This window comes from Octopus bimaculoides, chromosome 3 (genome assembly GCF_046866305.1).
Source record: "Octopus bimaculoides isolate indiv1 chromosome 3, ASM4686630v1, whole genome shotgun sequence".
Lineage (NCBI taxonomy): Eukaryota > Metazoa > Mollusca > Cephalopoda > Octopoda > Octopodidae > Octopus > Octopus bimaculoides.
Window position 1 is genome coordinate 26,695,638 of NC_142930.1, and position 25,544 is coordinate 26,721,181.

A 25,544-nucleotide genomic window follows, 5' to 3' on the forward strand; every position below is an offset into this window, starting at 1 on the left:
AAATTGTAACGTCATAATCTCTCGACGCTTGACAATCTCATGGAGTTACCTCTTTTTCATATAAAAAATCACAACCCCTATTGCATACACAAAGATAGTACAACTAAAATGCAAAATTAATAAAAGTAGGATACAATAATAATAATAATAATGATTTATTCTTTTTTAGCCACAAGGGCTCACATACAAAAACATTAAATATACAACAGTATAAAAGACAAAAACAGGACGATACAATGTGTTTTCCACGTGTACACAATATAATAACAATAAAAATTGAACAAATTAAAACTCCCAATAGGGGAGGCGCTTTAAGGTCCTCCTGGAAGAACCCTCCCTTTTTACAGGTGCACGCTCAGAATTGGTTCTTTCACACTGGCCATTCTTCCAACATTCACCCACCTTTCAACAAACTTGCTACAAGGCAACGCTTCCCTCTCCACCCTCAACTTCCTTTTCAAGTGAAACTTGAAAAAGTTGACGCGGGCTTGGCTAAAGAGGAAAGTGTCTATCTTTAGCCCTTTCAAACAGGTCCACCATACTACTTCTTTCGCTACAGCCACTAGACAAATAAATATTGCCTGCCCCTCCCGGCCAAAAGAAGGCGGCGGGGCAATCTTCACAATGGATTCAGCTGATAGCCGGATCCGTCCTACACGCGACAGCAGGCGTTCGACATAAACCGACAGGGGACAAGGGTGTCTACAATTTTACAATAATAATCTTTTCTACTTTAAGCACAAGGCCCGAAATTTTGGCGGAGGGGGCCAGTCGATTAGATCGACCCCCAAAACGAAACTGGTACTCAATTTATCGACCCCGAAAGGATGAAAGGTAAAGTCGACCTCGGCGGAATTTGAACTCAGAACATAAAGACAGACGAAATGCCGCTAAGCAGGAAGTTAATAGTGAATGAGTCGTTTAAAAAAAGCAGGTGGAACATCAGGTGTACTGTTGGTGAATTTCAGGAAACATGGAAATTTTCAGGAATGTAATGTCCCGACAGCTAAAACTGATGCATCCAGTTTATTCCATGCTTCAGTAATTCTGAACGTCAAAAAATGTTTCCGGAAATCATGGGTGCTGTGTAGTTTTTAATTTTGTAAGCATGTCCGCGAGTGTTAGACATATGAAATTCAAAAAGGTTGTTGGAAAGATGTTGGATAATCTTATGGGTGTCTACCAAGTGAGTTGCCAGACGTCGGAGTTTTAATGTGTCCGTGCTCAGGAAAGCAATACGTTTAGAGTATGGTAAATATCCTGACAGCAGGTATTTGTCTGTTGCGCGTTTCTGAACAATTTCCAGGGGATTGAAACGCTGAGCAAGACAGGGATTCCAGACTGGTGATGCAAACTCTGTGGACGTACCATAATCACATACAGTTTTAAATAGATAGCTGGAGAGCAGCTGACAAAAGTCTGACTGTGTGATGCTAAGGCACCTTCGACCTTCTTGACAATTTTAGAAATGCGGTTTGTTTAATGCAAATCGCTGTTGACAGTAGTGCCCAAGTTACGTTCACTAACAAACTTCTTAAGACTGGTGTTGTAGAGGGAGTATGTAAATGCTGGGATTTCCCCACTAAGATGCATGGCAGTTCACTTGTCCACAGCCAGCCTGAGTTGCCAGTGAGTAATCCATTGCCGTATTGTGTGCAGATTCGATTGCAGGATTGTTGATGTTGTTGTTGGCACTCCGTCGCTTACGACGTCGAGGGTTCCAGTTGATCCGATCAACGGAACAGCCTGCTCGTGAAATTAACGTGCAAGTGGCTGAGCACTCCACAGACACGTGTACCCTTAACGTAGTTCTCGTGGATATTCAGCGTGACACAGTGTGACAAGGCTGACCCTTCGAATTACAGGCACAACAGAAACAGGAAGTAAGAGTGAGAGAAAGTTGTGGTGGAAGAGTACAGCAGGGTTCGCCACCATCCCCTGCCGGAGCTTCGTGGAGCTTAAGGTGTTTTCACTCAATAAACACTCACAGCGCCCTGTCTGGGAATCGAAACCACGATCCTAAGACCGCGAGTCCGCTGCCTTAACGACTGGACCATTGCGCCTCCACTGATTGCAGGATAGATCTATAGCATATAAGGTCTGTTCTTTACATCACAATGTTCAGCTTGATGTCATCTGCGTATATCAACACTGCAACATTCTTCAAGTTGTCATCTATGTCATTAATATATGCCACAAACAACAGGGGTCCAGGAACAGATCTTTGTGGTGCACCAGATGTCATCTCATAGGGTGAAGAATGCTGCCCAAGAAACGTGACTACCTCTTTTCGACCGAGCATGGAGGACTTAACCAGTTACGAAGATTATCTTTCACACCCATTGCAGAGAGTTTTGCCATAAGTCATTTGTATGGCACAGAATTGAAAGCTTTAGCAAAATCAAGATAATGACCCATAAGCCGTCATTAGTGATTCGGGTGATAACTTCAAAAACCTCGATGAGTTGGCTACAGCTGCTGGAGTTAGATATAAATCAAAATTGTGACGGTCGAATAAGGCTGTGAGAGTTCTGGAAGTTCCAGAGTGTTTCTCTGACACAGGACTCTATTAGTTTGGTGATGCAGTTAGAAACACTGACTGGGCGGTAGTTAGCCTAATATGAAAGAAATGAGCGTGGAATTTACGTAACTCATTTGTTGATAACTGAAAGTCAAGGATGAACTAAAGATTATTACCCGAAGTTCCAATCGTTTTAATATATTCTTGACAGGTCTGTCGTGACATAGACCAGGGGTTTTCAAACTGTGGTCCGCGGACCACAGGGGGTCCGTGGACAGCAAATACTTTTTATGGGCAATTTGATTTTATATATGTTTTTTAATCGAAATCTTTTAATTGACAATAAACCTATTTGTTAAATACTGTTAAATAAATAAATGTAAAAATATATGATATTTTAAGCAAATATTCATGTATAAATTTCATAAGCGTTTATAAGGGGGTCCCTAAGGTAAAGCCTGAAATATAAAGGGGTCTGCAAGTCAAAAAGTTTGAAAAACCCTGACATAGACAAACATATAATTGCTTCAGGAACTTGCTGCAATACATCTAATTGCCGTTTAGAATTTTCGATCCTTTTGAATTATGGTACTGTCCATCATCTGTTGCAAAAGCAAGTTTAATTCACTTTCTCGTTTTATCGTGAAAGTGTTATATAATACCTACTGTTAAGATTGTTTAAAAATTTATCATAGATATTTTTATAAGGAATGACATGGGTACACGCGCTTACACGCGCGCGCGCGCCTACACACACACACGCGCGCGCGCATATGTATACACGCACAATTCATCACAGGGCAACATTTAGATATACAATTTGGATAACGTTGAATATCCCCAGAGAACAGCTGAGGGCTAGTATTTCCTTTTCAGTCTTATTAACGTGATAAAATAAACGATGGGGCTCGTAGAATTAAGTTCTTTGCTGAGAATTATATAATAGATAGATAGATAGATAGATAGATAGATAGATAGATTGAGAGAAAATAAATATATATATGATACGTAGGTAGGTAGGTAGGTAGTTAGAAAGATAGATAGATAGACAGCCAGCCAGCCAGTCAGTCAGCCAGCCAGACAGGCAGGTAGATAAATAGACAAACAGATAGATAGGTAGATAGATAGATAGACAGCCAGTCAGACAGACAGGCAGATAGATAGATAGACAGACAGATAGATAGGTAGATAGATAGATACACAGCCAGTCAGACAGACAGGCAGATAGATAGATAGATAGATAGATAGATAGATAGATAGATAGATAGATAGATAGATAGATAGATAGGTAGATAGAGTGGGCAAAAATGAATGTGAGAAGTATAAGAGAAGGAAGAGCAAGTGAGTAAGTGTATAGTTAGAAAATAGCATTTACAATACGGATGATAAAAGAAGCCTTGAATGAGAGACGCGAGGAAGACAGAGAGAAGACCAGAAGAAAAAAGGGAGGGAGAGAGAAGTGATAATGAAAAATGTTACGATGTGATTAGGAGAAAACCCCCCTAGTGTTCAGCCATCGCTGTCTTTCTCCTATCCCCATTAAGGTGCACCTCTCAGTAGGAAACATTATCTTACATCCACCAACGTCTACCCCCACCCGTTGACTGTTGTGAAACATCTCAAGTTTCCAGGTTTCTTAAGAATTACTACAGTTGGCCTTCTATAAACTCTTAACTACTGACATCTTAAAACTGAGCAGCAGCAATATCATCAACAGCTACAACTGCAGCTGCAGCTGCAACAACAGCTACAGTTTCAATAGCAACAACAGTGTTCTAGTAGTTTTCTCACATTCACACGGCACAATATGAAATGACCAGTTTCAAAAGACCAGTTTTCACGTGGTTCCCGTTAGAAATATCAATGACTTTCTCTCTAATCCCTCCCTCACCAAGCATCTTAAAAATGAAAAGGTCACATTTTAAAAAGGACAGATGACCAAAGCGGAAATACTTTTCCTTATGCCTACTCAAGTAGGACGGACCTGGTTTCACAACTAAATTCACCCCGAACTATGTCATCACTAGAACTGCTGTAAGTAGCAGCCAAATCCATCCCAAAACACACACTACTGTTGTTAACTGGAATGACATACAAGACAATTTTTATACAAAACAACACACAAACATGACTGCAGGGCTGATGCTGGGGTATTCAAGGTCCTAAGACCAGTCCTACGACTAGTCCTAAAACCAGTCCTACGACTAGTCCTAAAACCAGTCCTAAGACCAGTCCTACAATGTGCGCCTTCTCTCCCAACCCGTCAGTGACTTCTTCTTCCAGCTCAGCATTCATTTTGTGCCCTCTAACAATTAATTCTACAAATTCCTCTGCCTAGCACTCCCTTTACACCAGCTGAATGCAGGTGAAAGATAATTGTCTTGTGCAAAATAAATATAGTATCATATTATCAAGCACATAGCGGAATGGATGAATCGGGTAAAATTTGAAATGTTCCACGCGATTTCGTGTATTTAGTTGATTAAGAAATTTTGTTCAAGTTGTACAGAATGTGAGAAGTGACCCTAGATTTTAGTGCTTTAGGCGGTTGCCTAGTTTGCTCAGTGCATAGCACCAACCCTATCATAGACCTGTTTGGTCAGCGCACAACAACTATTAACGAAAAGTTAGTATTTTGCTGTATTCAGTTGGTACAATATTTTGAAAAGTGCACTGGACTAGTTTATTTATGATTCATAATTTGATGCCTCACTTTTTAAAACTTAAACCCTCCCAAATTTCTGGCCTTGTGTTCTAGATATTGATGTAGCTAGTTACGTCTCTATCTACACTCTTAGTTGAAATGCCGGTGAAATTCACCGCACGTGTCATTCTTCAGAGATAGCTGTCGATAAAATAAGTACTAGTAAAGTACACGAATCTATATTATCAACTCAGTTCTCCTCCCCAAAATGAGAACTTGTAGTTATATTTGAAAACCTTACTGTTGTATCATAAAAAGCAGAGTGTCAAATAGAATCCCTTTTCTATATTTAGTTACGCCTAGTTGCGTTCTGAATTTAAATCCCACCAGAGTTGACTGTGCCTTTTATTCCCCCCGTCCTGGGTCGATAAAATAAGAGTTAGTCAGGTACCAGAATAGATTAGATTAACTACACTTCTTCAGCAAAATTGTGGCATTGTGCCAAATCTAGAAATTATTATTATTATTATTATTATTATTATTATTATTATTATTATTATTATTATTATTATTATTATTATTATTATCATTATCATTATTATTGCTCCGTGATTCCAGCATTTTGAGTGTAACTGAAGGAATTAGTTTTCAGTTTGGATTTTATTTTACTTAGAGACTTTTATTGAACATTTTGGAGATTTACCTAGTATTGGAGTAATATGACAAAACCGGTTTATAAAATTTCTATTAAATAATTCCATTTTTCTTTCATTGCATAATTTTAGGTGAATAATGGTTTCATATTACAAGGGAACAAACCCCGGAAGAAATTATACTTAACAGAGCGAAACATTCCCCAAACAAGGGCATAACAGACATGTTAAACAACAACAACACATAGTCAAACGAAAGGGTGGTGAGCACTAATCATATCCCATGCGCTAATCCTAACCAATAGTTTGAAAGTGTACTTTCAAACAAGAAAGCCTAGATATTTTGCTGAAAGGACTAAATCCCGAAGGCATTTTATTCATAACACAGATGCTAGCCTGTAAAAATCTATCAGAGATCATAAGGGCTTTCCTTGTCCTGTCCAAGTGAAAACTGGAGGCTGCTCTCTCAGTCACTTTGAATGAATTTTCCAACATTTGGAGAGTAGGTATGTATGGTACCATATGCGTCATCATTATAACAGAAAGCAGGGCAGAAACACAAGCCCAAATGATATGGAACATGATTGTCTCAGCGCATAGCTGTGCATTATCAGCCATGGCATTCCCACCTCTCCACTCAGTGAATGATGCTAGCAATTGGAATACTCGACCAATGGAACTCGATACGTTTTGCTTATACCCACATTGACACATTGGTACGATTGGATTTCCCGAATGTGCCAATGTAGTAACGACCAAACCATATCGAGTTCCATTGGTCAAGGGCTCCAATTGCTACAAATACTCGCTGCGTGGAAGGCAGGTATGCCATAGCTGATGATGTGCAGCCATGAACTGAGACTGGACATTTCCACTAATTCTTTGACAGTGAGAAGGTGTGGTCGCCATTTATCATGATGTGTTTTTCTACAGCTTGTCTGACGGAACAAGATCTACAGTTCTTGCGCAATGATTTTAATGTCTGGCCATCTGATAATTGGATTATTATCATTATTTTTTTTTCTATACTCGTTTACGAAAATGATTTGTAAGTTTGTTGTTTATCGATTTAACGATTTGATATTCCGAATTTTTGTTGTTCATATTGTTTCTAAGCTAACCGGGGAAGAGGCTGTACTGGTATCTTTGTATATTGCTTCTTTTTGGGGTGGGGGTGGGGCTAAGATAATGTTTTTTTTAAAATTATTGTTTCGAAAATGTGTTCAAAAGCATAAACTTAACAGCAAACAGCCAGCCAGGGAGAAATTTGTGAGGTGGTAGCTGTTACTCAAGGTTTTCTCTTCAATGGAAACGACCATCCCAGTTTGAGAAGAGTAGAAGCACGAAAAGTTTGCCGAACAACATCACAGCAAGCAGCAGCAGCAGCAACAACAGCAATAACATAACATGTAAAACCATCACCATCACCACCACCAACATAAACAAAAACACAATAACACCAACCGGAACAAAAGCATGTGTCAAAAAGTAACCCCCCCCCCGAAAAAAAAACAACAAAACAAAACAAAAAATCAAAAACCACAAAAAACAAAGAAAAGATGCAGTGTGTCCAGCATCGCCGCCACCCCCTTGATCGCGAGCGACCAGTTTTCCACAGCACGGAAATATCGCCACTCCCACCACTTTAGCGGCAATGGCAGTAGTAAACAACTACACCACCTTCACCAGCTCCATAATACGTAAACCAGTTTTCGCAGTAGCAAACAACACCACCAAATTTGGAAAAAAGATATTCTCCTATACGATAGGTGAATGCAGCCAAATCGCTTCCCAAAACGAAAACATTAACAACAATGGTCTCTTTGTCTTTCCTGTTCCATACATCGTATACAAAGATCTTGTGAACGACAGAGAAATCAAAGAATAAACCAAGACTTTGAAAAATATGATAGTTCGAGCGGTTCTCTTACAACAATACGATATCCACAACGCATTTGCAGTACTAGCACTAATAGTAAGATTAGGGATATTTGAGTGAACTACAGAAGAAATCCATTCTATTGATAATAAAACCTACTAAATTATGACATCATTTGAAAGCTTCCAGAGATATAAAGACATTGACTGGATTTTTCTTTTTCTCTTTCCTTCTCTCTCTGAAAAAATGATAGAGGAAGGGTTTAAATTAGTCCACACTGCTACGTCCACCAGATGTTCGAGAGTGAAGACAAGAGTAAACTCCTTAGGAAGCACATAGTTCCAGAACTGTTCCACGCAACCTTACAATTACCTTCATCAACAAAGACCCGAAGCATTTCCTTCGGAAACTTGAGAATGATGTCAATATGTAGGGAAAGTCAAGCGCCTCTTGAATTCGTGATACATCACAAGTCATTTCGAAGGTTATATTTTTGCTTTCCAAGAGTCAGGCTTATCAAATACATACTGAGCAAAACAAGAGATAGTATATCTCTCAACCATATCGCTGGAAGCGATTGAAAATATCAAATTATGTCAAATATCTGCTGAATATTTTGCACGGTATCAGCTGCTGTCCAAATTGCCATCTAGATAATATCTTCACATACAGCATGATGTTGCTAAAATAATATACGGTGATATCCGTCGAAAAAAACTGTCCTGGGATTATTATAGAAAACATTCAAGACGTTGAGTACATGCATACTTTTCCAGCAAAACTCAGTTAATGCAAATACAGTATGCCTGATATAATTGCTTGAGACAAAAAAAAAAAAAAAAAGTTGTTACGGACGTCGGTCGCTCAGAGTGGGATGGCAATATGTTTTTCAAAATCAGTAAGAACTCCTGCTTCGAAATCTACAACTACTGGGACAATGGCTTTTTTATTAAGTGTCCATGTAATAAAATCTGTTGCTTTTACATGTTAACACTTCCATCTGCGTAGTCTATATTGTCCACAACATTTCAGTTAGCTAATGTTATTGGAGTTATCACACTTACTTATTGTTTTATAGATTTTAGGCACCCCTACATAGTTTTTGCTCGGGTTTCCTGGCAAAGAAAGAGAACGCGCGTGCGCGTGCGCGTGGAATACGTACATACACATAGAAGGAGACTATCAAAGGAAAATAAAGAGAGATAGATTTGTTCTATCGATAGTTAGTACCATGTTTGGTTAGGTAGACAAAATGTTTTTGTTATTCTAAGTTTAATGTAATAAACAACAAACCGCAGAATAACAAATGTATAAATATCTATGACATTTATATCACATAATAGAATGATTAGGAAGAGTCACTGGTAATTTTGGTACGATCTGTAGGTGTCAGGTAGTTGACAACTAATTATGAACGATTCGTTTTGAACGAGTGTGTGATTATGCGCGTCAGAGTTGTATGTGCATCACCTTTCCCTTTCTATCACATTCTCTTCCTTCCTTCCCTCTCTCTCATTTCTCTTAAGGATGTCTCTCCATGTATTAAAATAATAGCCGTTTCTGCTGGGCATGTGCACAAGCAAACTGACGTTATTTTCGCAATTTCCTGAAGAAACTCATGCCCATATTACAAGCGTGCGCATGCATGTGTCTGCAGGCATCTCATATATACACATAATACGTATGATTTGTAATTTTTGCATTATATATATATATATATATATATATATATATATATATATATATATATATATATATATATATACACTCACGGTATCCGCTTAGATAATCTATCCCTATAAACTCATATATATATCGTGCATGTACCCCCATTTCAGCATTTCATCCGCTCATTACTCCGGCAGGAGCTATTCGGATAGAATGGGGCATGCCAACGCTAGGCCGAAACAGCTGTAAGATTAAGTTTATGTTTATTCTCAAATTCCTTATGTACTTTTATTTGTTATAAACACTGATGATAGGAAACGAGTAACTCTGAGTACTGGAAATCGGAGCCTTTCAGTTATAATGTGTGTGTGTATAAACCAAACGCTATCATTAAGATGACATGATAGTACTTGTAAGCTACTTGCCTACCTACTTACCTACCTAACTAGCGACCTACCTACTTACTTGTCCGTCCGTCTATCTGTCCGTCCGTCCGTCTATCTGTCCGTCCGTCCGTCCGTCCGTCCGTCCGTCCGACCGTCCGTCTGTCCGTCTGTCTGTCTGTTTGTCTGTCTGTCTGTCTGTCTATCTATCTACATATCAGTAAAAGTAAACTTTCACACAAATATAAGTTATTGTCGAAAACCTTAGGCACAGTTTATATAGGCATAAATATTTACACGTACTATATACACACACATATTCATACATACATACACATACGTGTGTAAGTGCGCGCACGCGCGTGTTCGTATGAATGTGTATGTACATGCATGTACGATTACTGAGAGCCACAGAGATGAATTATAATCACTGGGGAGTAGGTTTATTCAGGTATTCAGAAGGGAAACATGGGAAGTGACTTGATGAGAAACATAGATGTGATGAACTAAAATAGTTGTATTATCATTTGCAAGATAGGGAGAAATATCACGTCTTAAGAGGCATCTCTTCATGAGTTCTACATAATCTAATATATTATCCTTGATATCGAGAGGAGTTAGATGTTTGCTTGGAAGCCACTTTGTTTGTTGTCTCTCACATTGGTAAATAACCTAGATATTTTGATGTTTTATAACGTAACATTCCAAAGTGATAATTATAGTAATGTTATTAGAGACAGAAAAGACAGTTTTATGTAACGCTGCTGATTTATTTGTGCATCATTGGATGCTTGTGTACATTTGTGAAACAATGTGTGTGTATGTATGTATGTGTGTGTGTATGTATGTATGTATGTATGTATGTATGTATGTATATGTGTGTGTGTGTGTGAAGGCACATTGTCTACTGTTTAAGATGTTTGGCTTACGATCAAAATATCGCGGGTTCAAATCCTTGAGCAGAGCATTTCATTTCAAGTTGTTCCAGTCAACTCAGCTGTAAATAAATACCAGCAGAATGCTTTTGCAGCTGTGCGACTGGATCAAAGGGTGAGAGAGCCAAAAAGTTGTCTAAGTCTGTTCACTACTACAGGCACACTCAAAAGATTAGCGAAAGCATAGTACATGTTATCAAGTCATTCTCATTCGCGAGTGATGGCTAGTTCCGATATATATAGAGATATATATGCAAAGTTTAGGTTAGTTAGAATATGTTTGTGACAAATTTCGACTGCAGTTACCGGAGAGAAAAATTTTCTCTTATGGTGAAAAACTGTAAAACACTATTTCTGTTCAGTGTTGCCACCCACCAGGATTCCCAGAAATCGATGTTTGCAGCTCCCTGGCTTTTATCAGTGGGAGATACCTAAGAGAGACAACTCTGAACAGATTGTATAAAGCCATAGCATTAACTAAACTACAGTCAACAACGCAGACATGCGCCAGTAGACCGCCAGGTCGTGAAAATTACCGAATTATTAGCCCTAAGCAGTGTTTAGGCATAATCAAAATTTAAATTAGTTAAAACATGTTTGTGACGCATTTCAACTGCTAAAAAGCAAATTCACTGTAGTTACAATAGATAAGAATGTTCTCTTATGGTAAAATGGTGTAAAAATCTGCTCATTACCACCATGTATGTATGTATGTATGTATGTATGTATGTATGTATGTATGTATGTATGTATATTCTGACACTTCATCTGTCACTACACCGAGTTTGCCGTTGCTTTCATACTATCACGTTCGTGAAGCAGATTAAATGTCGTGTACGTACGTACATACATACATCCATACATACATACATACGACATACATACGCACAAACGCAGATATATACATAGATATATGTATGTGTGTGTGTGTGTGTGTGTGTGTGTGTGTGTGTGTGTGTGTGTGTGTGTGTGTAGAACTGGTTTTTGTTGAAACATAATTGAAAACACGATCATACCTCGTTTAAAATTCCAGGAGAAATGAACAGTCTTAAGACCTTGGATTATTTCTAACAAGTCGTTGACTGCTGCATAGTGACTCCGTTTTTAAGTCATATACTGTTATTATTGCTTTCCTATAAGTTTATTTTCTTTTTTATTCAGGAAAGAATAAAGTTTAATCCTCCATTGTTGATACTGTAGCATCGATCCAAAAAGAAATGGAAGATAGGATCGATCTTTCGAAAGGAAGTAATCAAATTATTGATATACATTTAGTATGGTAGAGGAGAAGTACAACATTAGAAGTGCCGGACTGAATGGTTTATAGTATTTAGTTCGTTTTTTTTTCTCATTTCTGAGATAAAATTCCATGTGTCAACTCAGCTAATTCTAACCATCGATAAAATAAGTCTCAATATTGTAATGATATCATTTCTGAAATTTCTATCAAAAATACTGTCTTCTTTTTCCCCACAATATTTTAAGTAGTTGAAAGTTATTAATATTGATTTCTGGCATGAATTTAAATTATCATTAAGTTATTGAAAATGTTCATAGTTGAAGTTCATTACCTACTGAAAATATGCTTTACTGCGTTAGAGGTTTAAACTTTTTATTATTGAAGTTTTCACAGGTAAGCATTGCTGTACGACAAAAGAATCTTGGAGGAAACAAGGGAAAGGAAGAAGAAGAAGAAGAAGAAGAAGAAGAAGAAGAAGAAGAAGAAGAAGAAGAAGAAGAAGAAGAAGAAGAAGAAGAGAAAGGACAGTGCGATAGAAGGAATATTGGGGCTCGTTGCTATTGGATGCTGGTAACATATAAAGACAACTATATTGGCAACTCTGTGCATAATTATCACGAAAACTAAAAACAAAATCGGCATTATCTGTGACATGATCCTTAATTGAGTCACCGCTGAGAGGCACCAGCAATCATATTCATGAAGGCGAACCCTTAGGTCAATCAACAACTTATTGAAAGTTATGTTCGTCTTTAATGATGCAAACAATAATAACATTGGTGACAACAGAATATTTCACTTCAGATAATCGTATTATCCCTTAGAAAATGTTGTTGTTGTTGGCACTCCGTCGCTTACGACGTCGAGGGTTCCAGTTGATCCGATCAACGGAACAGCCTGCTCGTGAAATTAACGTGCAAGTGGCTGAGCACTCCACAGACACGTGTACCCTTAACGTAGTTCTCGGGGATATTCAGCGTGACACAGTGTGACAAGGCTGACCCTTTGAATTACAGGCACAACAGAAACAGGAAGTAAGAGTGAGAGAAAGTTGTGGTGGAAGAGTACAGCAGGGTTCGCCACCATCCCCTGCCGGAGCCTCGTAGAGCCTTAGGTGTTTTCGCTCAATAAACACTCTCAACGCCCGGTCTGGGAATCGAAACCGCAATCTTATGACCGCGAGTCTGCTGCCCTAACCACTGGACCATTGTGCCTCCACTCCCCTTAGAAAATAAATTGACAACAACCATAACTATCTCAGTTCCTGGGTAATTCCTAAATATATCAGCGAAAATCATATATTCGGCTGATATCCATTTCAGATAATATTGTTCTGTTTCAATCTTTGATGTTATAATTCAGGATTAATAAATCCTTTCAGTTATTACAGCATTTAAAGATATGTTAAATATTATAATCACTAATTTGAGGCAGAAAAGGAAACAGGAAAAGTGTTCCTATGATTTAGCCACAGGTAAATACTACTTACGTAGCCCTATAATCGAAAACATCCCCACCGTGACCACAACTTTTTAGTGGTATCTAACACCTCATAACCTAATACGCACTTTCTTTTTTAAAGAGATATGGACTGACGAGGAAGCTTTGACTGTTATTTCTTGCAGATCAAGCGAACACGTAGAAACCTCTCCATTGTGCAATAGATTTAGTATTATTTAAAAATCTGACTGAGACAAGTTTTCTTCTGGATAGGCGGCTATGTATCTGCAAATAACTTTCCCAACTTCCTATTCTCCAACAATTCAGCAAGTTTAAATAAATGAAGTGGGCTATTACGCCTAGAAAACATAAAAAACGCCTCCAGTGTCCATTATTTAATATTGTCGGGCAATCTTTACATTAACGCATCGTAAACAATAATCTTGTCTTTAGCAAATTAGCTGATGCAGATATATATTATTTACCAGTTTGGTAAGTATTTAATGGTGACCTTGTCACTGAAACATTAGAATTAACTGCTATCCACGATACAGGAACTTAGCCTTATTTACAAATGAATTTTATCAAGAAGTTTGTATGTTTCGGTTACAGACGCAAAACGTGACATATTAACTGGCCCTGACGATTTGGGTTACGGATAAAAATGAGATATCTTACAAAGATACTTGGATGTGTCTAATGTGAACGGCGGTTGAAACACATGAGAAAATATGCTATACATTGATACAAACCTACCTACCTACCTACATACATACATACATACATACAAACATCAAACATTTAGATATATTAGAAACTTGTGTGTCTATTTAAGCCACTACGAATATCAACACTTGTTTAACTTATTTAACCTAATTACTGCATGTATAAAGAAATTACGAATTCTTAAATAAGGAAATCTACAAGTAAGTCGGAAATGTGTCAATGAGCACTCAACCTGAGTACAAACCTGATTTCCTCGGAAGATTTGAACTCAGAAATAGGATATAGCAATGTATTTAGTCCAGATCTCTGGCATTAGGCACTGATATTTCAAAGGGCATAGAAACATAATAATAATAATAATAATAATAATAATAATAATAATAATAATAATAATAATAATAATAATAATAACAACAATAATCCTTTCTACTATAGGCACAAGGCCTGAAATTTGAAGGAGCTCAGTCCTTGCTCCTAAACATTATAAAAACAGGCATGATCGAGTTGGCCAATACTTGCACCAGAGAATATGCCGTCACTGTGATATCACGCACTCTTAGAGCTAGTATGAACACCATCGAGAGCCAGTCACTGAAGGAAAGAATGTTACCAGCCTATGGGATTATGGAATACATACAGACAGGTAAATAATGATAAAAACTTAAAACAAAAAAACATGCCTATTAATTGATATGACAGTGCCTACTGACAGAAAGATCTCAGCAAAAGAATTCGGAAAACTGTCGAAATATAAGGACCTTGAGGTTTAGATATCTAGGACGTGGCAGTTAAAAGTCAAAACCATTCCTGTTATCGTAGGTGTTGTGGGTATGATCAAGAAAGGTATTGACAATTTTTTGACCAGATCCCTGGGAAACCAACAATCTATGAGACTCAAAAAAATTGTGTTGACATCAACCGCCTACATTCTACGGAAGTTTCTCTCCATCTAATATATACATGCCTTAGGTGTCTGGTTAAGACCCGGTCAAAAGATGAAATAAAATGTAAATCAATGGGAAAATGATGACAATAATAAGAGCACTCAGAGAGCACAAACCTCCGCCAAGGCAACACCAATTTCCTCTCAACGATGATTTTTAAAATGAGAATATCTGAAATAAACTCGACTGCTCTCACAAACGAGAATTCTAAAAATGAACCTGATCGATCTCCAAATTAAGCAATAATACCGGAAAAATAATCCAGAATCCTTGTCCAGTACCTGATCGATCTCAATAGTAGTCATGGAATGTGAAGGTTGGTGTGCAGGTCGTGTTTGTAGTGCTGTGTTTGTGTGTCGTCTGTAGTGGAAACAGGAACAGTTTTCTCCATGAATGCCTCTTTTAGTCTATCCACTGATATAGTGTCTTTACGGCCATTAAGGTCTATAGTGAAAAATTTATCCGTGCGTGAAAGAAAACGGAAAGGACCTATACGTTGTGCGCAAAAACGTGAGTCCAAGAAGTAAACCTTTCTTCAAGACAGAGCTAGAAATACAATTGTCAACTAGGTAAGAGGAGCGATATATTCAAAATTGGTAAAACTAGAAATTGTCGAGGATAAATCAAATTTATTATTGTTACTGAATATGTTAGTGTTATTTAATATCTGAACGGTTTTGCTGCCGTTTGTTTATGTAGTTTGATTTCTTTATCCATCAGTTTCTACTAAGATAGAGATGCGAGTAAAATTGATAATAGAAAAATGAAAATAAAACTTTGGAAACAGCAACGTCGCCATAGCTTACGTGGAAACCATGAGCGTGTTTTCAAGGGAGATAATCAAAGAAAGACTTGAAAGTCTACGTAAGATTGTAATACTTCATGTAAAGTAAATATAATAAATAATCCAGAATCCTTGTCCGGTGTCAGATCGATCCCAAAATCTAATCAATTCGTGCCAGTCACGAGGCCAAACATCCCTGAAAGTTTTATCCGAATTCATTCAGCGGTTCTTGAGATATCTTGTCCACGGAAAACAAACAAACACACACGACTGAAACAATACTTCCGCATTAGCGAAGGCGGAGGTAATAATAATCCTTTCTACTATAGGCACAAGGCCTGAAATTTTGGGAGAGGATTTAAGTCCGAAAAATGAAAGGCATAGTCGACCACAGCGGAATTTGAACTCAGAACGTAAAGACGGACAGAATGCCGCTAAGCATTTTGCCCGGCGTGCTAACGATTCTGCCAGCTTGCCGCCTTAACAACAACAACAACAACAACAACACCAATACATGCAAAAAATTCTGAGCGGTTTTCAAGAAAAATGAAAATATAAATTAAGGGTAAACTACTATTAAAAAAAAAAAGGCGACCGTAAATTAACATACTCGTTTTAAAATATTTAAATTCACTTTTACATGAGTAAATTAAATAAAATATGAAGTTTGGCTATTGGCTGTGTGGTAAGTAGCTTGCTTACCAACCACATGATTCCAGGTTCAGTCCCAACTGCGTGGCACCTTGGGCCAAGTGTCTTCTACTATAGCCTCGGGCCGACCAAAGCCTTGTGAGTGGATTTGGTAGACGGAAACTGAAAGAAGCCCGTCGTATATATGCATATATATATATATATATATATATATATATATATATATGTGTGTGTGTATGTTTGTGTGTTTGTGTTTGTCCCCCCAACATCGCTTGACAACCGATACTGGTGTGCTTACGTCCCCGTAAGTTAGCGGTTCGGCAAAACAGACTGATAGAATAAGTACTAGGCTTACAAAGAATAAGTCCTGGGGTCGATTTGCTCGACTAAAGGCAGTGCTTCAGCATGGCCACAGTCAAATGACTGAAATAAATAAAGGAGTAAAAGAGTAATGTGCAAATAATATCCTCGTTATTTTCTTTTTTCTTCTGATGTGTATTTTTTCATTTACTGTAATATACAATTCAGTTTAATCCAGAAAATCTTGTGACATCCGGTAACGTAACGCATTAAAATTAAGTTTAAATACCTAATGGCTGAAGCTGAAAATAAAAGCGCGCGCACGCACATACACACACCACGTAACCAAAAAAAAAAAATTATAAAATAAAATAAATAACACAAGTGCAAGGGAAGTAACTTATAGCTCTTTGTTGCCTGTTTATCCGTGTATAAGGGGAACAACTGCAACTGATCTGAGTCGTCAATCGTTCCTTATATGTAAAATAAAAGCAAAAAGCATGAAACGCACAGAAATGTTTCTTGAAGGAAGTACAGTTTATTCCAGGAAATAGTTAAAATGAAGTTAAAAGAAAGTACAGTTTTAGATGAAAAAAAAAAAAAATAAATAAATAAATATATAAAAAGAAGCTAAAAACAAGGAAATGGACTTCATTAGAAATGAAAAGAATTAAAACAACAGTAGTGCAGCAGTTACATGAGATACGTTTTATAATAATTTTAGTACTTGATATATAAAAAACCATGCCGTACTAGTACACTATGAATACTCCCACCCCACAAACAAAATGTAACATAAATTAAACAAAAGTGAAATCTCAAGACAAAGAACTATAACGAAAATGCTGGATTTGAAGCCGTCGTCGGGAATAGGCTTAGAACAGGCCAATCACTGGTTCATATTTCTAACGGAGAGAGCGACAAAGGAGCATCGAGATCTAGATGTAGAATAAATATTGGTTGGTTTAACATTGTGGTCCGTGGAGGCGTAATGGCCCAGTGGTTAGGGCAGCGGATACGCAGTCATAGGATCGCGGTTTCGATTCCCACACCGGGCGTTGTGAGTGTTTATTGAGCGAAAACACCTAAAGCTCCACGAGGCTCCGACAGGGGATGGTAGCGAACCCTGCTGTACTCTTTCACCACAAACTTTCTCTCACTCTTACTTCCTGTGCCTGTAATTCAAAGGGTCAGCCTTGTCACACTGTGTCACGCTGAATCTCCCTGAGAACTACGTTAAGGGTACAAGTGTCTGTGGAGTGCTCAACCACTTGCACGTTAATTTCACGAGCAGGCTGTTCCGTTGATCAGATCAACTGGAACTCTCGACGTCGTAAGCGACGGGGTGCCAACAACATTTTGGTCCAAGAATAGTGATTTTGAGGGAGCGAGTAAGTCGATTACATCGACTCCAGTGCTCAACTGGTTCTTATTTTATCGCCCCACTAAAAGATAAAAGGGCAAAGCCAATTTCGGCGAAATTTGAACACAGAATGTAAGGACGGATGAAATGGTGCTAAGCATTTTGCCCGGCGTGCTAACAGTTCTACCAGCTCACTGGATTCGTTCGCAGAGTAACAACTTTTCTTCATTCCCGTGGATGTTCACATTTTCGCTGATATATATCCTCGAGAGACATATATATATATGTAGATTTGTGTGTGTGCATGAGAGAGAGAGAGAGGAGAGAGAGAGAGAGAGAGAGAGAGAGAGAGAGAGAGAGAGAGAGAGAGAGACTGCACACGCGTGTGCATGCCCGCGAGCGTATGTGTATTAGTATTTCTTTTCTTGTAAAGTTATATATAAAAACAATTTCACGTTAAATTGAAGGATCACTAAATACTTTTCAGTAGAGTTCATATTTATTAATTTTTAAAAGGGGAAAAGTTTGATTGTACGTGCCTTCGTGATTTGTTTGGGATTTAGGAAGTTTCAGCTTTCCCCGCTTCGACGCAGCAAATATAATACCTTCATTTGTGACCAATATCAAGGATGTTTGTAACATGTTGTAAAATTGGGATATGGACAGAAAATATTCAAACATATTTTGTTTTAAAAGCCCAGTTTATCATACGTACATACATACATACATACATACATACATACATACCTATTTTAAACAGCCAAAGGTGGAGGCTAAAAGCACAAATGTATCTTGCAGAAGTATAACCAATTTATTGCAGATAAATTTTAGCAATAAAATCTTATATGGGGCCCCTAAGGGCAATATAGACATCCAAGAGCCATACGGACCCCCAAAGGCCAAATAGACCCCGGTCAAGAACCACCGATCTATATGGCTGAATCAGACATTCACACACACACACACACACGTGTTGGATGTCGCTCATACTTTTGGAAATGGCATGGATTTCACAACATTCCTATCTTCTCTATAAATATGAGACGTTGACTCAATGTAAAGATATAAAGCTCGTCTTGCACAATTTAATAGTAATAGTCTATTGGTTCCTTTCTATCGGTGGAAAATCTTCTGTATTTAGAGATGTATTAGCACAAGATTTTGTTAATACATCACAAGACAAAACAGATTGAGCTTATCTGATAGGCGTATTTACTTCACCGTCTGAATAGTGGCGAAATATAGCTTGCTTTTCTCGGTTTTGATAACCTTTGATCTTGTCTCTAATATCAGACATAGCAAATCAACATGTTCTTCATTGGTAAGTCACGATGAGCGCTCGTACTAATCTTTCTAACGACTGCAGTAAAATTTAACCAATCTGTCCATCTATCTTTTTATGTGTCTGTATGTTGTTTTTAAATATGTTTAGCTGGTTGTTTCAGCCTCACCTCTCATTCTGTCTAATGTGTGTGTGTGTGTGTATGTGTGTGTGTGTGTGTGTGTGAGTTGTTTGTTAGTATATAACTGGCAACACTGAGTAGCTCGTTGACTGGAGGGTGAGAGGACAGAGGTAAATGCAAAGTGGGTTGAAACTGACTTTGAGTAAACAGAAGCGTTTGGTATTTGACATAGGAATAATTGAGAAGAGAGAATTTGAGCTAGATAATAACCACTTTGTTGCGCTCAGATTAGCTGTGGGGAGAATGGATTTCTCATAGTTGCAAATATCGCCTTTCAGAAAGAATGTAGCTAGGACAGGGAAAATGGGTTTAAGACAGAGACGGAAAGAAGAAATTTAGATGAGATTTCTGTGTCAGGATGCTGTGAGATATGTATATATGTATATATTTACACACATACACACACACACGCGAACGCCCACACTATGTGCGTGTACGGTTCCTACCTGTATCTCACTCTATGTATCTATAGTTATTTACGTTACTATCACATATATATATAATGACTTTTATGAAAAGATTTCTACTTTAATTATGTGTCTAGATGCACTTACAAGCATATATGTTAATATATGCATAACAAAATATGTTGCAGAAAAGTATATTTTAACTTGACGCTAAACGAAATTGCATTTGTTAAGGGAGATAATTACAAACGTATGAACTTCCTGTTTACTGGTGGTACGTTCCTCATGGCGTCTTTCTTCAAGGAAGAGTTTCTTTCCCATTTGTTAGTGACTGAAGTCCGAAGTGATAGAAGGTAAATCTTTTCGCAAATCGTAAGTAACCACTGGCCCAGTTCATATGATTTACAAATGAGGATTAGCTTATCACAGGTACCTTTTCCCGAAAATTCACGGTCTTGATTATCATTTAAGGTATCCGTCACGGTCACACACACACACACACACACACACACACACACACACACACACACACAGACACACACACGCACGCACGCACGCACGCACGCACGCACGTACGCACGCACTCACATACACATGCTCTTCCTATCCATCCTTTCGAGTTTGATAAAAAAAAAAAATGAAGAGAAGAAAAACCGGTCTAGTGGGATAGTTAGGGAGTTGGTAGAATAATTAGGGTCGAATGGCAACATCAGCAACGTCATTGGTGTGAAGCTGTATTGGATTCGTTTTCTCATCGAAAATATCGAAAATATCGATGTGGAAAAAGGAGACGATGTGGAAAAGGAGACGAACCTGCAAGGACAACTGCTGGTCATCCATAATAAACCTAAACAACAGTGGCGAGGGATAATACCAGCTAAACCTCTCTTAAATCCAGAACCGGACAATTTAATGAAAAAAGGAGGCACTTTGGATGATGTAGTCCTAGATACATTGCGTATGAATAAAAGACTATTCATGATTGGATCACCTTCAGTCATTTGGCAGTTGAATTAGAGCGGACCTGGGTCAAAACAGCAACAACAAAATTACTACCATTACATGACACTTAAATAATTAAATAAATAATTGGGCCCTAGGACTCAAAGGCCTTGTTACTTGGCTTCCATGGTGCACATGTGACCGAGATCCCAACACGCTCTTTGAACGGGATGCTGGTCCGTTGGAGGGTTCAAGGCAAGTAATGTTTGACTCCAGTACTTGACATTATTGACTCCAAAGGAATAAAAGGCTAAGCTAACCGAGATGAGGATTTGAACTCAGAAAGCCAAAACCACTAAACATTTTGTCCAAATTGTTAAAGATTTTGCCAACCCCTCGCCTACATGAAAGCTAACTTAATCATAAAAATCTTATCACAAAAAGCAGCTCGTATTGCTATTATAACAACGAATTCTCTTCAGATATAATTTCTAGTCAGACTTTTCTTTTTTCTCTTTTTTAAATTTCAACTCACTTTCAAATAAATCTGTTGTTGCTGCTGTTTGTTTTTAGCTTCGGTTCAACCCTGAGCACAGCTGCGTAATTGCATATAGTCTCAGTGCATCTAGCAGTGTAGAATAGATGCTAAGCTTTTTCTTTTGACCGGGAAGATAGATTCGTTTCCTGTTGCCGAAACAAAGTAATTCATTTCTCATTTGTTTGTCATTACGGAAATCGAAACTTTGTCATCTCATCTACTCGACTAGTTACGACTTTTCACGCACACATTGGCAGACACTGTCGTTTTATAGTAATGGAAACTAACTTTGTTGGTGTCTTTTCTTTAGCCCAAGGTCAACTCAGGTGATCTATAATCAAAGGTATACCAGCCAGTGACTACTCCGTTTTTTTTCTCAGACAAGGCCGCACTATCGAATATGTTCTTCATTTTAAAGACAGAAGTGGGAACCTCTCTTGAGACTTGAATCTTATTTCTAGTAAGTAGCTGGTCGCATCGAAACTTCTTTGTTGGTTGTACTGTCTGTTCATTTTGATGTATAGCTGGATTATTCTATATAGTAATACCAGTAAATCCAATTGTTCGCTGATTACTGCCTCACCTGGGACACAAGCTACTGCCAAAGAGTTTCCAAATTTCTCTCTTCTGAACAATTCTTTTCATTGGCTCCACGTACACCCACTCTATCATTCCTATAATTTCAGCATTAAGTGTTTCTTATCTGCTTTCTTCTCTTATCTCATAGACTATAGATTAGGGACTACTTTGACTCAATGTTACATCGTATGTGACTAACCCATCACCTGAAACTCTGAATTATAATTTTAGTTTCTTGTCCACTTCGGCGCAGATAGTCTCTACGTCCATATAGATAGAATTAACATTTTTATGGGACACTAACCTAATTGTCGAAGAAAAAGACATCGAAAAGGGCTGATAATTTCACTGAAGTGAATTGCGTAAATGAAAAGCAAAGAGACATAGACGTTGTTGAAGAAACAGAGAAAGGCAATGTAATCGACACTTGCAATTGGGGGAGTGTACTTGACGCAGTGCAATTGGGATAGTATATTTCGCATACTGCAACGAGGACGGTGACTGTATAATTGATTGTGAAATTAACAAATTATAACTGACATAGGGTAGTTGAAACAGAGTAGTTAGGCCAAGACTCAAATGCCGGAGAAGACGCTAGATTTAACCAAAACAAAGCGATCATTTAGCTGCTAAAGAACATGTAGAACTCAAAGAAATTTAACACTAATGTCAAGTTAGTCTTCCTATATGAAGCTGCAACATAGGAATATATTTTAGTGATTATAATGAAACTAATATAGATGTTCATCACCATCTGTCTAAGAAGGATTCTATAGACCTGATACCGCATGATTTAAAACTATCAACAGTACTAACATTGACTACCACCACAACAACGACGACGAACCAATGAAAGGACTTTTATTTTGTCACACGATTTGCTTGTAATAGCAGCCAAATGTCCCTCAAATCACGCCTAAGACAAACAAAGAACATAAATGGACAATATAGTCCCTGCTATACAAACAAGACTGGACAGTGATAACTGGAACATATTTGCACAACAGCAACAACAATAATAAAGTAATTAGCAAAAAAATTACATACCTTTTTCGGTGGCCTCCAATTAGGTGCCATCATTGGTGGTGGAGGTGGTGGTGGAGGAGGTGGTGGTGGAGGTGGTGGTGGTGCTGCTACAGGAGGTGGTACTTGTGTTGGGGGTGGAGGTGGGAGTGGTGAATGAATTGGACTGGTAGGAGACGGAGACTTCGGTTCGTGTACTGTAGCGACAGCTTTCGGTTGACATTCATAAAACCCAGCTTCCGAAGGTTCGACATAGGAATTAGTACGAACTGGTGACTGTAGTTCTCCACACTGAATAATGGTAGGAGAAGCATATCCTCGGCTAAATCCATCTTCTGGATGAGCAGTAAACTTCGTGCGACTTATATCTGGGGAGTGAATATCACTGTAGATATTTGGACTTTGTGAAGAACCGTATTCCGGTGTTTTAGCTGAACTAGTAATACTGACAGGTTTCGCCCAATACAGGTTTTCTTCGGGTCGTTCCCTAAGTTGACATATACCAGCTGAGACAGGTTTCTGGAGAACTGGACTTGAGCTACCATCAAAATCTCTGCTAGGATCTCTATAAGACGTTGGTGAAGTTGTAGCAAATGCTTGAGCATTGTAAACAGGACTAGTTACCGGTGATTTCTGGAGATTTGGATGACTGTCTGTAAAATAGGAAGCACTTTGCGCCGCCGAAGTTGGTGTGAAAGCACTCGACTGATACCCTATATTAGGTTTCACTTCGGCGACACGATTGTTGTAAGAAGCATAATCGTTTGGTTGGGTATAGTGAGGCGACATAGGAGAAGCAGGTGATGGTTTGTACTGTGAAGCAACAGAGTAAGGTTCGTTACGAACATCATTGTTCATGTAGTCTGTCGTTCTTTGGTTAACTGAATTCATGTCGCTGTATTGGGGTCGGCTTTCAGTGTAAACATTAGGGCTGTGATGGTAGGAATCAGTCGGTTCTGTGTAGTACTGACGCGGCGTTGGGGTTACGGGTGAAATGTATCCGTAGCTGTTGGGTTGAGTTGAAGGATCACTAATTGAGCGAAAGCCAGAAGAATAATCGAAAGGAGATTGGTATTGGTTACTGATGTTATTGTTGTACATCGACTGTTGTTGTTGTGGTGCAATGGAAGGTGACATAGTTTGCTGAGTTGGACGCGGAGGTGGATTCTTATATACCGGATAAACTGGAGTCTGGTCGTAACTCGGAGGACTGGTGACCGGTGAAAACACCTCGGCACCTCCCCTTGCAAAGAGAAAGCAAAACAGAATATAGTCAAAGCATAGATATTTTTCAGCAGATAACAAAAGTTAAGGTTCAGTTTGTCGTAAATCACAACGAATCGAACTCTAATTCTCTGAATTTCTTCGAATAAATACATTGAGTTATTATTAGAATATGACTTCACAACTCTTTAGCCGATAAATCGACATCTTTTCAACTCTATAATTGCGACTTATCTATGTGATAAGAAATATTTGTTGTAGTTGTTTAACACCAGATCGAACCTTAATTTTCTGAATTTCTGTACACAGGTACAGCGTGCTATTGTAGGAATAGAAATTAACAACTCTGTAGCCGATAAGCCGGCAACTTTTCAACTCCATGATTACAACTCTTCTATGTGATGCGATAGATATGTGGGAGATCTATATCCTTTGCAGAGCTCTGAAGCTGCTGCCGGAAAAAAAGGAAGCCTACAACTCATACATTGCTATAATAAGAAACAGTGCATCAAGATATGGAGCTTATAACAAGACAGGAGACCTAGAATTATCTGTTTCATATCACAGCACATCATATCATACATTTTCGAATATTTCTAGTTCGAATCATGCCATTACAAATCAATTCTAGTGACTTTCCCTAGGTACCTTGCCTAAACGCAAACCACGCCTACCCAAAGACAAAAGAAATCAATAATTGCTGAATATATAGGCATACAAGATAATATTTGAAGCAATGCATTTGTTTAACCAAAATAAGAGGTCATTTAATGAGGGAGATCTTAAATCTGAATTATCTAAATGAATATGAAAACAGGTACAATAAACATAATCACCAAATTTAATGATGAACTTTTATGATAGGGTTTAGCTTTTGAAAAGGAAATGTCTGTCAGGATTCCATTCCTTATATTGAGTTAAAAAATGTAGTGAAAGTATGTGGCTTAGTGGTTAGGGGTATTCACCTCACGATCATATCAATTTCGTGAGTTCGATTCTTGGAAGCGCGTTGTGTCCTTGAACAAGACACTTTATTTCACGTTGCTCCAGTCCACTCATCTGGCAAAAATGAGATGTACCTGTATTTTAAAGGGCCAGCCTTGTCACATTCTGTTTCACTCTGAATCTCTTTGAGAAGTACGTAAAGAGTACGCGCGTCTGTGGAGTGCTCAGCCACTTGCACAATAATTTCACGAGCTGGCTGTTCCGTTGATCAGATCAGCTGGAACACTCATCG

At 38.2% G+C, this 25,544-nt stretch overlaps 1 protein-coding gene and 1 long non-coding RNA gene across 25 annotated transcripts in view; one reads left to right on the forward strand and one right to left on the reverse strand.

Moving 5' to 3' along the window:
• Nucleotides 1-7,906, forward strand: part of LOC149136482 (uncharacterized) — an 8,785-nt gene extending 879 nt beyond the window's left edge. Inside the window, exon 2 of the long non-coding RNA XR_016240988.1 lies at nt 5,951-7,906. This is a non-coding gene — a long non-coding RNA (uncharacterized LOC149136482). The remainder of the gene's footprint in view (nt 1-5,950) is intronic.
• LOC106874768 (uncharacterized) overlaps nt 1-25,544 on the reverse strand; it is a 242,537-nt gene that overhangs the window by 127,791 nt on the left and 89,202 nt on the right. For all 24 annotated transcript variants that reach the window (XM_089348718.1, XM_089348711.1, XM_089348716.1 and 21 more), the window contains one exon: nt 23,108-24,326. In XM_089348718.1, coding sequence (XP_089204844.1) covers nt 23,108-24,326 — 1,219 coding nt within the window. The remainder of the gene's footprint in view (nt 1-23,107; nt 24,327-25,544) is intronic.